The sequence below is a fragment of the Cnephaeus nilssonii genome (assembly GCF_951640355.1).
Source record: "Cnephaeus nilssonii genome assembly, chromosome: 14".
NCBI classification, from domain to species: domain Eukaryota; kingdom Metazoa; phylum Chordata; class Mammalia; order Chiroptera; family Vespertilionidae; genus Cnephaeus; species Cnephaeus nilssonii.
The window spans coordinates 11,536,937-11,550,401 of NC_137085.1; the positions used below are offsets into that span (position 1 = coordinate 11,536,937).

The window sequence follows — 13,465 nt, forward strand, 5'->3', positions numbered from 1 at the left end:
TCCTTCATCCTTGGATATCTTGATCCTATCCAGGTCAGCCTTACTTCTTAGATGAGCAGACTGATATCTGCAGATGTGGAATGACAAACCCAAATTCACAGGGAGGTTTGAAGAGAGGAGCCACTTTAGAGCTCAGAGGAAAAGCACTATTTTGGGATGACCTACTCATGTTCTGACCAATCACAAGAACAGCTCAGCTCTTCCTGTCCTTCTCCATCATAGCCCTTTCCTGCTCTGCAGTTTACAGTTATGTGTGTCTATGCAATTACTCGATGAACATCTGCACATGTTGCCACTCTGAGCTCCTCGCCATCTGTCTTGTCCACTTCTCATCTCACAGTGCTTGGCAAAGAGCAGTGACTCAATAAATATTAATCTGAATGTATGAATGAACCAATGAATGAAGTGACATTTGGATACACACAAAGCCCCTAAGTTTGAAGAATTTTGCTGGTCTATACCTTTGTGTTTCTTTTAACACAAATTTGGTATATCTGTCATTGAGAATGAATGCATGTGTATGTGTGGATATATGTTTACATATATACATATGAAGTGGTGGAGCTGATTTTCTTAGGGGGAAGCAAATGTTCTATCGCAGTCTTGCTCTGTTGTTAATGTAGCTCTGAGCACAGTTTACAGATTTATTCTGAAGTGTGCTCTGCTTGGTGTTCAAGAGTCTACAAGATCCAATCCCGCAGCCTGCCTTTTCTGCCACTTTCCCCAGCTCAGATAATACCAGGCAGCTTACCACAGCTTAACCCTTCTGGATGTCTGCTGTCCTCTGAGGCTGAGCCTCTGCGTCTGTTCCCTCTACCTGCCATGCCCTTCCCCTTATCTCTACCCTGTTCATACCCAACTCAAATATCAACTCCTCTAGGATTTGTGCTCCCATAGAATTACTCTGTCAACTCTACCTACCATCAATGGCATTGAGGATTTCCTCCTCTGAGTGAGAATGTGGGCTCCTGGGGTAGACTCTTGATTGTCCCTTCATTCCTGATTCTTCCTGCAAATGCCAAGGACAAAATATGTAGATAGCAAAGGTTTATCGATTTAAATTTAAGTCGATCTCTACAGCACTTGTGTTTCTTTCTCTTTTCCTAGGTGTGTCGGACCAAGGTGATTGATCTCAGTGAAGGCATCTCCCAGCACGCCTGGTATCCTTGCACCATCAGCTACCCCTACTCCCAGCTGACCCAGACCACGTTCTGGCTCCGGGTAAGCCAGTGCTTGAAGAGCCCTAGATGCTCCAGAGGCCCCAGGAAGCTCTGCCTCCCATGACCCTTTCTTAGGATGGTTTGTCTGTCCATTGAGGATGCTCATTGTAATGACAGGGGACAAAACACTGATCAGTGGGATGCTTCTGGAAATGGAATCCCTTAATTGCTTGTGAAATACCTCCCCCCCCCCCCCCCCCCAGTCATTCTTGTCTTGAAAGAGTTTGGATACTTCTGTCTGCCTGGAACCTCCTATCCATTGTTCAAGACTTTTAAATATATTTTATTGATTTTTTACAGAGAGGAAGAGAGAGGGATAGAAAGTTAGAAACATCGATGAGAGAGAAACATCGATCAGCTGCCTCTTGCACACCCCCTACTGGGGATGTGTCCGCAACCAAGGTACATGCCCTTGACCAGAATCGAACCTGGGACCCTTGAGTCCACAGGCCGATGCTCTATCCACTGAGCCAAACCGGTTTCGGCAATTGTTCAAGACTTAAAAATTGTCTTCTCTTCCCTGAAGTCTGTAGTGATCCCCCCAAGAGAAAAGTGGCTGTTCTCTCTCCTCTAGTCCTGTACATGTTTGGTTGGTCAGCTGTTGATGGCACTTGTCACATGGTGCCATCCTCCTAAGGACTGTGGATTGCATTGAATTTCGATTTGCATGTCATTGACCTATGTTGAACCTCATAGTCTACAGAAATGCACGGGCCATGTCTTATTTAGCTTTGTCTCCTCAGTGCCTAGTACAGAGGTTAGCATGGAGGAATGACAAATAGTAACAACACCATTTTTTGTGGTTTTAGTATGTGCCAAACACTTTTCTCCCATCATCTCATTGAGCCCAATAGCCACGCTGTGATACAGGTCTTCACTTAATCCACCACTTGAGGTGAGGAACCGCAGGCCCAGGAGCGGCACAGCCAGCCCTGATGGACAGGCGCATCTCGGAGGGAGCAGAGCTGAGATCAGAACAGAGTTTCTGATCTCAGAGCCTGTGCTGTTCACTGGGAGGCTCCACTGCCCCCTCCATTCCCATTACAGAGCCACAATGAGTAATCTAGTTCCTGAAACAGGAGGTTATCTCTGAGACCCCCCCCCCCAATCCTGTGGCTGCTTCCCCACCAGGGACAGGGGCATGCGTGACCCTCTGATGTCATGTGCGTTTCAGGCATACTTTTCTCAGCCAATGGTTGCTGCAGCTGTCATTGTCCACCTGGTGACCGATGGGACCTACTATGGGGACCAAAAGCAGGAAACCATCAGCGTCCAGCTGCTTGACACCAAAGAGCAGAGCCACGATCTAGGTGAGCATGTCCCCTTGGGCCTGGCTGGCTCTGGGTGCCTGGTTTCACCTTTGCCAAGTGTGGTCCTGAGGGTCGGCTGAGAAGGCTCTCCCTTCCCCTCTCCTCTTTCTCGTTCTCTCTCGGGCGTTCTCATTGCCTTCAAGTCAGGATGTGCTTGTGGGTCTAGAGAAGCCTGACTGACAGGTTCAGGGGTGAGGGATCAGTGTGGAAGTCCTCCCTCCAGTAGCTGCCTTCTGCCAGCCACCGGTAACTCAGCATCCCCGATGGTCCTCCAAAGGCCCAGGGAAGGAACCTAAGTAAGGCCCTTTCCCACTGTCTGCATCAGCACCTTGAGACCCAGGGAGCCCAGGCCACAGGGCAGTGGCTCTTTACCCTGTAGCCAGTACAGCCATGTGTCCAGTGTGAGCGCCAGACATTCCCATGGGAGTAAGACCAGGAAAGGTCCGATTCAGGACTAGGAAGGCAGGGGAGGAGTCAGCTGCCCCAGAACACAGGCTGCAGTTGGCACTTGTACCACCTGCCTCAGCATACCACAGGAGCCATGGACATAGAGCTGATGGGCAAGGTTAGAATCTGGCCCCGCCACTCAGGCGCCTGGAAAGTGGGAGCCGTTTTCTCCACCTCGGTGTGCCTCATTAAGAGCTCTGGAACAATGATGCCATTGTACAGTCAGAGCGACATGGGAAATAAGCGAGGCTTGAGACTATGGTGGCCCGTGCCTAGCACAACACCTGCCCCCAGGAAGTGCTGTTACCTGCTCCCACGTTTCCGACACAGCCATCCCGGATGGGTGGAATCCCGGGCCAGCATCGCAGTCCAGGCATCAAAGCCGTAACACACACTCCAGAGGGAGCTCATTTCAAAGACCCCAAGATTGCAAGCCGGCGACGGGTCATTCCAGGGTCAAGCAGCAGCCCAGGGAGCAGCGAAGGCTTTTCGGTTTTGTGTTGATGTTTACTTATTTAATTAGTTTCAAAGGCAAGGGGGAACATCCTAATAAGGAATAGAAAGAAAACCCCTCTGGACTTATCTGGATTCCTGGTAAATTTCCTTAAGTGGGAAGCAAATATTTTCATAGCTGTCCTGGCAGAGCGCACCACAGCCAGGCTCTGAGCAGAGGGTTTCAGCGGAGCCGGGCAGGTCCGGTTCCCAGGGAGCTCCTACGTAACTGCTACCTGATGCGGGGACTTCCACGTGCCACTGTCCCTCCCACCGGCCCATCTCCATCCTCGGCACCCTGACTTCCCCTTCAGATGCTTCCCAGCTCTGAGAGAATGGACCACCAAACGGGGAGGCTTCATGCCCCCACCTAGCAGGCCTGCCCGGCGTGGTTGGGATCATCCCATTTTCTAGATACTGAAACTGAGTGGTGGGGTTTATTGGAGTCACATAATAAGGAAGTGGCTAAAGCAAGACTTGAACCAAGTTCCACCAACGCCAAAGCCACTTTGTTTCACCCACTGCATCCCACCCATCACTCCCCTCTCCTTCTGGATACACACCTCTGCCTGCCCCTCTGCCTGCCCCTCTGCCTGCCCCTCTGCCTGCCCCTCTCCCTGCCCCTCTGCCTGCCCCTCTGCCTGCCCCTCTCCCTGACCCTCTGCCTGCCCCTCTCCCTGCCCCTCTCCCTGCCCCTCTGCCTGCCCCTCTCCCTGCCCCTCTCCCTGCCCCTCTGCCTGCCCCTCTGCCTTCCCTTCTGCCTGCCCTCTGCCTGCCCCTCTCCCTGCCCCTCTCCCTGCCCCTCTGCCTGCCCCTCTCCCTGCCCCTCTGCCTGCCCCTCTGCCTGCCCCTCTCCCTGCCCCTCTGCCTGCCCCTCTCCCTGCACTTCTCCCTGCCCCTCTGCCTGCCCCTCTCCCTGCCCTTCTGCCTGCCCTCTGCCTGCCCCTCTCCCTGCACTTCTCCCTGCCCCTCTGCCTTCCCTCCTGAACCTGAGGACCTGCTCCTGGTTCTTTTGAGGGCTCTGGCGTGAGGGAAGCTTGCATGCTACTTGGACTGTATGTTGCTGGCTGCTCTGTGGCCCTCTGGAAGGCCACTTCCTGCCCAGGGTTCTCAGTCTCCTGTCCACAGGATGGTTACAGAGGCCCTTACCTTGTACCACCGCAATGGCCTGTAGCAGTGAAATTGTTTCTGGGAAGGCAGCCTGAACACTGGCAGTTCTGACCAGCAGGCCCCAGTGCAATGTGGGAGGTGGGGGAGGCTGGGCAGAGGGGTGGCCCTTTGGGGGAGGAGAGGGCTGTGGGCGCTAGGTGAGGGGAAGGCTTAGGGGGCAGGGAGGCAAGGGGGTTGGAAAGATTTGGAACCGAGAGAAAAAGGCAGACAAAGAAACTTTCAATCAAACTCAAAATCCCCACCGGCCACCCAATGGTGCTTTTGTGCAGGGACATGAAAGGGTCTGGGGGCTTGGGGAAGGGCCGGTTGGGAAGGGCGTGACTGGCCTTGAGTAATGAGCCTGGCCCCCCGGCCCTCTGTCTCCCCTGACAGGCCTCCACGTCCTGAGCTGCAGGAACAATCCCCTGATTATCCCTGTGGTCCATGACCTCAGCCAGCCCTTCTACCACAGCCAGGCGGTGCGAGTGAGCTTCAGCTCACCCCTGCTCGCCATCTCGGGGGTGGCCCTCCGCTCCTTCGATGGCTTTGACCCCGTCACCCTGAGCAGCTGCCAGAGAGGGGAGACCTACAGCTCTGCAGAGCAGAGGTAAGGCACCCGGGTCTGCCCACCCTGCCATTGCGCAGCCAAGTGGAGATGGAGGAATTCTGGAATGGGGTGGCTGTGTGAATTGCCATAAAAATCTCCGGGCATCTCCCTCCTCCATCTCCTGGGCTCTGGGCAGCACTGCCTCTGGGCCTGATGTCCAGGGGTGGGGAGGTCTGCAGGGCTGGGTGGTGGAAAGAGGGCCTCTTTTGCTGGCATGCAGTCCCAGTGGCTTGCAGGGGGACGCTGGGACATCGTTTTCTCTCTCTGAGCCTCAATATCCTCATTTGAACAGAGAAAGGGTGGTGGGTCCGCTGGCTTTCAGCTCTGAAGTGCTGGAATATCCTGCTTCCTGAGTGGCACAGACGGGAAGGATAACTCTCTGAAATTTAGGGGGAGAGAGGAGGACTGTTATTTGTCTCATCCCAGTTCGCTGCGTATTTTCAGTGACGGGTGAAATCTCTGTCTTCTCTAAGCCTGGCTCCTGAGATCTCCCATCCCCCCGCACCCCCCCCCCTGCACCCCAGGTCTAGGAGCCTGTCTTTGAGCTGTATAACATCACCCCTTCGGTGCCTTCGACTTGGCGTCTGTTCTTGAACCTGGTTTAGGGCTAAGAGGGGAAGGTGTTTCCTGGACACCTTTTGGTGATCTTCTTACTGGATCTGAATCTACCCCTTCCTGACTGTGTGTCCTCATATAAGTTGCTTTGCATTTCTAAGTCTCAGTTTTCTGTTTTGGAGTAAACGGGTGATAACATCTACCCCATAGGGTGGCGCAAGGGTTAAACAGTGTGCTGTAGGTGAAGGTGCTCTTGCACATTGCTAGGCACCGTGCAAAGCTAATGCGTGAGTAAAGGACATTTATCTTCCTGTGATGGTGGTGCTTTTCAGCCCAGAATCCTGCATAGACTCCTCAGAGGAGGGCAGAAGAAGCCTCGGAGATGATCTAGCACAGTGGTCGGCAAACTCATTAGTCAACAGAGCCAAATATCAACAGTACAATGATTGAAATTTCTATTGAGAGCCAAATTTTTTAAACTTAAACTTCTTCTAACGCCACTTCTTCAAAATAGACTGTCTAGGCCGTGGTATTTTGTGGAAGAGCCACACTCAAGGGGCCAAAGAGCCGCATGTGGCTCGCGAGCCGCAGTTTGCCGACCACGGGTCTAGCACGCAGAGGTGTCTGCACTTCTGTACTGTCTAGAATTCCAGGGCCCCAAGTGGGGAAGGACTGGTCCAGAATCACACAGCATCACTCATGTTCGTTTAATGAGATCCAGAAAGAGAAAGAGAGAGTTGGGGTCTCAGTAGGCTCCCCCAGAGTGAGGCCCTCAGAAGGGCGAGGCAGCCCTGCCGTGTGTACCTGGGAGCGAGGAGCGGAAATAGGGGTGGGAGGGCGACCTGGGCCTTTCCCACGGCCCTGCTGCTGCAGAGGACACAAAAGGTGGTTGCAACACCCACATTACTCTGCACCCACTGTCTCTGGCCTCTGTTGTGCAAAGTCTGTTGCAATCCTTTGGAGGCCAAAGAGCTCCTTAAATATCACTCATTGTTACATTTCACCCTGAGAGGGCTTTGTCCTCCCCGGCTCCCCAGACTATAAAAATAAGTTAATTCTCAGAACCCAGAGAAACATTGCGGATGGAAAATGCAAATCCATCGCCTCGGCCACAATGCTCTCCGTCGTCACCCAGACACCGCACCGTCCGCAAGTGCACTGAGGCCGGCACGGAGGACTTTGAGTTCTTAATTGGCAGTTCCTGTGCCCCAAGTAAACAGCAGGGAGAGTTTAACCCCAGAAACAAGTCAACTGATAAGTGCCTGTTGGATCCTCTGACTTGTGGAGGAACATGGAACTGGGGCAAAGCGTCGTCCTGCCTCTGTCTGGTTATGTGACCCTAAACCAGTCACCCCTTCTCTCTAGGCCTCGGTTTCCCCATCTGCAAAATGAAAATGGGTTGGATGTTCTCTGTGGTTCTTTCCAGTTCTAAAAGTCTGTGGTTCCCAAGAGCTGGGAGGGAGGAGAGGGAAGAGGAAGGGACCGACACTTACGATTGTAGTATCTTATTTCATTATCACTCTTCTGGGAGGTGTGGATGCAGTGAGGGAGTCAAGGCCATCCAGGTAGTCAGAGGCCAAACCCTGCTTTGTCTGCCCCTAAAAGCCATGCTCTGCCCGGAGCCAGGAACATCTGTCTGGGAGAGAAAAGGACTTTTCACAGCTGCTCACCTGTAAGCATTTAGTCAGTGAGCCAGTCAAGTGCTGAGGACACAGCTCTGAGGCCTCTGCGGGCTTGGCCTGGGCTGGGACCTGGCTGGGGCAGGCAGAGCGCCCAGGACTGAGGCCTTGGGGATGCAGGGCCCTCCTGAATGCCTGGCTGGGGTGGGGGAGGACAGGCAGGACTGTGTAAATGTGCAAATGCGTTCAAACAAACAAACGAGGAGGAAAGAAAAGAAAAATAAGCAACAACTGGAAAAAGCCATGGGGTGGTTTCCTGCATTCTCAAAGCACCAAGGTAAACAGCATCAGTTTTTATAGATTTCAGCTTGTGGTAGACACATCCCACTTCACTCCAGGCTCTCCCCAGGGAGTGAAAGGTGCTGTTTCTACTCTCCCCTCCCCTCCCCACACCCAACCCTACCATCCCTCCCCCTTCTCCCTCCCCTTCTATTCTTGCTTGCTTTCTCTCCTTAGCCCCTCTCCTCTCCGTCTCCCTCCCCTCTCTCCTCTCTCCCCCCTTTTCCCTCCTCATTTGCTTTCTCTTCTCCTGAGAGCAGCATGATACCTAGTGGGCTGCCATGAGCAGCGTCATACTCCACATCGATTCAGGTGCTATGTTCTGACTGATACTCGGGGGTTGTCCCCAGTCCCCCTGCAGTCCTAGGAATAAACACAGGGGTCCAAGAAAACAGGATCAGGTTTCAAAGGAGAGGTCCAATTGTGGAATTCTGGCCAAACCCTGGCTCCACACAGAGTTAGGGGAAGGGGGAAAGATGGGGGGTTTGCAAAGCGATCGTGGTCTCTCTCTCTCTCTCTCTCTCTCTCTCTCTCTCTCTCTCTCTCTCACACACACACACACACACACACACACACACACACACACACACACCGCCTCTATGGTCTAAGCAAAGATTGAGCAGTTTATTATAAAATTCAGTGGGTCATGTATATAGACAAATAACTTTCTTCCCTCCCTTCTTTCCCTCCTCCATTCCTCCTTCCCTCCATCCCTGCCTCAATCTCTCCCTTCCATTTTCCTTCTTTCCTTCCCTTCTTCTGCCCCCCCCCTTTTTTTTTTTTTTTTTTTTTTTGCATTTTCCTCCTCTACCTCAAACTTCCCACAGTCTCCATGCCAGCCCATCGGGGAGAGGCAGTTGGAGAGAGAATTAACTTTTAGAAGGTCAGCTTCAAAAGGAAAGACATTCTTCCTGCGTTCATATGCGCTCCTTCCATCCATGGTGGATTGGGGGTCGGAGCGGGTGGTGGGCGCCCACAGGCTGGAGCCCAGAGTTCCTGGGGGCTGTGCACTGATAGGAGCCCATGCGTGAAATGTCCTCCCAGGTGAATGTGTAGGAATTCATATGTAAAATTTGGAGCCCAGAATGAAGCTGCCCATGCGGAGACGACAGGCCTCAGGTTGCTGTCCACAGGCTCAACCAACTTCTCAGCACCTCTCAGAACACCTGCCGGGGTCGCTGGTCGGGGGGGGGGGGTACCCCCTGCACACAGAAGTGCAGTGCCCGACGTGTGTGCATCCGCACTGTGCTGGGGACTCCCTGACTTCTTTGGAATGCTGTCCAGCTTCACCCCTCAGCGTCCATCAGATCCTGCTCTTCCAAGTCCTTGTCAATTTCTGGGATCAACTCTACTCTCTCCCCTTCCAAAGGCTCCACAGTGACAAACCTCTGTTGTTTTTCCCTCATAAAACCGTGACCCCTGACAGCTGGGGGCTCTTCTCTGGTTCTGCTCTCTCATCTGAGAATGGGACACCTATGGTCCAGGCAAGGGAAGTGAGTGACCCAAAGTCACCCAGACAGCTGGGGCAGAAACGGCATTTGAATCCAGTTTTCCGGATCCAGGACGGTGATCTTTCCTCCTCCTCAGAGGTTTTAACACTGCTGTCCCTCCGGCCAGACTAGCTAGGCATAGGCCTCGGTCCCGCAGGCAGCCTGGGACCAGAGTGAATGGCTGCCTCGGCCGGCATGTGCCCTCCACTGGGCACACCCAGCTTACCTTGCCCTCACCTGTCCACAGAATCTCTGCTCTGTCCCACATCACTGGCTTCCAGAATTCCAGGATCTGGCCCTCAGCCTCCTGCCGTGGGAGCTGCATCAGTCTCTCAGTCACGCTGCCCACGCGCCCCTGCAGCCGTGGTGCCCAGAGCCTCTCCCTTCACTTCCTCCAGGGTCGAGTATGCTGTTGTGTTGTTTGTTTTGTTTTGTTTTGTTTTTGCTTTGCTGACCCCATATGAACAACCCACAATGCTTTATAAACAACCTGCTGTTATTATCTCCCATAACCTCCCCATGGCATGATTGCAGCTAAGTGGCAGGGCACAGGGGTCAAGCCAGGAGTCAAGGGCACAGAGCCAGGAGAGGAGCCCTCGCCACCCTTTAACTTCTGTCCTGGCTGCAGCATGACCCAAGTGTCCCCTGTTATGCATGATCAGGGCCTTTTTGAGTGGTGGTGGGGGCAGCAGCTGGGGGCTTGGCTGTCAGATCACCTAAGGTTTCACCTCTACGTGGAACTTGAGTCTATAAATAAATGAGTGAGAATATAGATAAGAAAAGAAAATTCATAAGTATCTGATTCTCTCTGCATCTGGGGCCGGGGGGAGTTCCAACTTTTCCCAGATGTGAGCATTTCATCCATACATTTCCAGTGCTCCTTCCCCACCCTCCCATCTGCCACATTCCTCCCTTCTGGGAAGTGTCTTCCTTTTTCCTTTTTAAATGATTTTTATTGACCGTCCATCATGGGTATTAAATTGTTCCCCCATTTTTTTTTTAATGAAGCCAAAGGCTTTCCTTTTGTTTTGTTTTCCTTGTTTTAATTTTTGTTTTTGTGTTTCAGAAATGACAGGGCTGTGTCAGGAAGTAAATTATTTGGGAGGGGCAGTTGGGGTCATGTTTGTCATTTTTGGACAATGTGTTCCCATAACCCTTTACAGCTCACTGGAAAGAGGGAGGGTCAGGGGCTTTGGGGACAGACAGACAGATTCACACGAATCCTGTCTACACAGTGTATGTTTGGACGAGCAATTTAAATTCTCTTCACTCCCCTCTTCTTGAAGATGGAATGAAAATACCACCTCAAGGAGTCACCGTGAGAATGCAAACAAGATGATGTCGATGAAACACAGAGGTCGATGCCTAGTGCATATTACCTCTCTTCCTCTTTTCTCCCTTCTTCAAGCCTGCAAACCAGTTGCAGACAGATAAGCTGAAAAAGCGGGGCTGCCTCACCCCCCGAGTATGTTCTGGAAGACACTAGTCCTAAGACATGTCCCACAAAGAAAGGTAATCAGCGTTTGGAAAGTAGTGCACACCTTCGCCGCTCCTGGAAACCCGCAGTGTGGTTTAAGAACATTCAAGGTTCTGAGAAGGCCTGCAATGAAAAAAGCAACCTGGTCTCCTTAATACAATGCTACCTTTCTCATCTGACCAAGGAACCTCTGTGGCCGGGTACCTCAGCGACTGTTTTCCTTCTAGAGCAGAAAAGAGCCCGAGTACAGAGACCACTTTCTCAGGGAGCCGCAGTTTCCAAAGCATTTCCACGCATCAGCCTTTCCATTTAACCACACGCTGAGTTCCACCCTATCCTGGACCTTGGCACAGGCCCTTTCCTCTGCCTGGGGTTCCTCTGTCCCAAACCTGTGTGTGGCTGATCCCTTCAATCCATCCAGGTCTTAGTTCAGATGTTCCCTCCTCATGCAGGCTGCCCTTGACCCCTCTATGCAAAGTGTCCTGCCCTGTCCTCCCCCTCTCCCCGCCCCCCACAATCACCCTCTATAATTTTGCCTTGTTTCAGGGCCCTTACTGCAGGCATCACTGTCTACAACAAGCTTGTGTATTACTGTTCTTTGACACATGTTCTCCTTCCTGAAATACCCAGGTGACAGGAGTCTGACCTGTCCCCTCCGTTGCTGTCTCCCCATGTGGAACAGTGTCTGGGGTGGGTCTGCTGCACAGACGAATGAGTGGCTGACAGGTCACCCTGCTGACAATCTTGAGAGAGAAAACATTTTATTAGCTCCATTTTACAGAGGAGGAAACTGAGGCTCAGGGTGTTATGACCTTTCCAAGGTCAGACAACTGATAAAAACGGCAGAACTGGGGCTAGAGCCCAGATTTGCCCACTTGCTAAACCCCGTGCTCTTTCTAGTCTAGAAAATCAAGTTTTCCAGCTTATCCTTTTCTTGCAAAGAATATTAATGTGCCCGGAATTGAGGAGGGCGCCGCTGGTTCCTTAATGGCCCCACAGCCCAGAGAAGCCCTGGTCTCTCAACAGGGCTCCCAGCATCCCTGGGCTGTCATCAGACATCAGACAGGAGCCAGGGAAGTGCTGGGAGTGCAGAGAGCGCGCGATCTGTGAGGCGGAGGTGGAAGCCCCGCTTGGAAGCTGGTGGCTCCCTGAGTGAATCTAGTTGAACTGGAGCCACATGGCTCTTTCCCCAGCCCTTACACAGCGCGAGCAGATGCACTGTTTGGTGTTGAAGCCCTTGTGTTGACTTCACAGTTCCAGTTTCTTCCAGGTCTCCTCGTGGCGCAAGGCCGAGGCTGCCAGGAGCAGGGAGGAGGGCGGGGAGTTGGAACCTCTCAGCAAGTGTCCGAACCCCGCTAGCCCTGCGATTCTTTCCGATTCTTTCCTAGGGGGGTTCTGTGGGGAGCGCAAAGCCCGCATTGGTGTGGGGGCTGCCAGACACCTAAGTCAGATGCTTGCCCCTCCCCAGGTGTTTCAAAAAGTGAATTTGAACTAAAGAGGTGAATTTTAGTGATGTGCTTTGGAGACTTTAGCTTCTCCCCTCCCGCACCCCACTTTTTTCTCACCACCCTTCTGAGCAGGGGAGGGAGTGTGGTGGTGAGTAGTCATGTGCTGTAAAAGCCTCAGGAGTGTGGTCTGAGACTGGCAAAAAGGACAGACATCGGGGATTTCCTCTTAAGCTGGTTGGACCACAAATTGCCTACTGTGTCCTGGATAAAAACAGAAAAATAAACGGCCTGCAGGGAAGCTCCCTCTGACCTTCTGGTTTCTTCCCTCTCCAGCTGTGTGCACTTCGCATGTGAGGCCACCGACTGCCCGGAGCTGGCCGTGGAGAATGCCTCTCTCAACTGCTCCAGCAGCGATCGCTATCACGGTGCCCAGTGCACTGTGAGCTGCCGGACAGGCTACATGCTCCAGATACGGAGGGACGACGAGCTGATCAAGAGCCAGGTGTGTGCAGGCCCTGGGCCCGCAGCTCCTCTCCACCTGGAAAGGCTGACCGGGTGCTAAATATGCTCCCTGCTGGGTGTCCAGCATTTAAAATAGTGCTGCCACATAGTAGATGCTCAGTAAACATGGGGTGATTGACAAGGCTCTGAGCTGTTGCCTGGGGAGAAGGGTGTGTCCCCATATCTGGGATACCCTCTGCCGCCACTCACTGTGTCCACCTCTGCCTTCCAGACGAGACCCAGCGTCACAGTGACCTGCACCGAGGGCAAGTGGAACAAGCAGGTGGCGTGTGAGCCCGTGGACTGTGGCGTCCCGGACCAACATCACGTCTACGCTGCCTCCTTCTCCTGCCTCGAGGGCACCACCTTTGGCAGCAAATGCTCCTTCCAGTGTCGCCACCCAGCGCAGTTGAAAGGTACAGAGGGCCCTCTGGCTGGGCTCGCCCTGCCTCCTGTGTGGGAAGCCCAGAGCCACTTCCAGGCTCCCCTCCTGGGTCTCACACATCAGGGTGGATTTTATTTGTCTCCTGATTCCTCGCTACCAAGTGCACTGATGTACATGTCCCTGTGGGCAGTTAAGGGAAAATCAAGGTGTGGACAAGTATGGCAATGGAATCCCCTCCAAGATCTTGCAAGTTTTGTAAAAATGGAGGGAGGGAGAGAGGGAGGGTTCAGAGAGTAACATTTGGAAGGGATGTGACTAGTGCTCTGGATATGGTTAGGGCCCAGTAAGCCCAAGAAGTAAGTATTATTATTCCCATTGTCACAGAGGAGGAAATTGTCCAAGGCCACCTCATTTGTGGCGGGATTC

The 13,465-nt window shown here is 52.9% G+C and overlaps 1 protein-coding gene across 1 annotated transcript in view; it reads left to right on the forward strand.

Moving 5' to 3' along the window:
- PAPPA (pappalysin 1) overlaps window positions 1-13,465 on the forward strand; it is a gene marked incomplete at its 5' end in the record, with an annotated part of 219,587 nt that overhangs the window by 157,449 nt on the left and 48,673 nt on the right. The window contains 5 exons of the mRNA XM_079789610.1: window positions 1,108-1,221; window positions 2,395-2,530; window positions 5,012-5,225; window positions 12,487-12,655; window positions 12,887-13,070. Coding sequence (XP_079645736.1) covers window positions 1,108-1,221; window positions 2,395-2,530; window positions 5,012-5,225; window positions 12,487-12,655; window positions 12,887-13,070 — 817 coding nt within the window. The remainder of the gene's footprint in view (window positions 1-1,107; window positions 1,222-2,394; window positions 2,531-5,011; window positions 5,226-12,486; window positions 12,656-12,886; window positions 13,071-13,465) is intronic.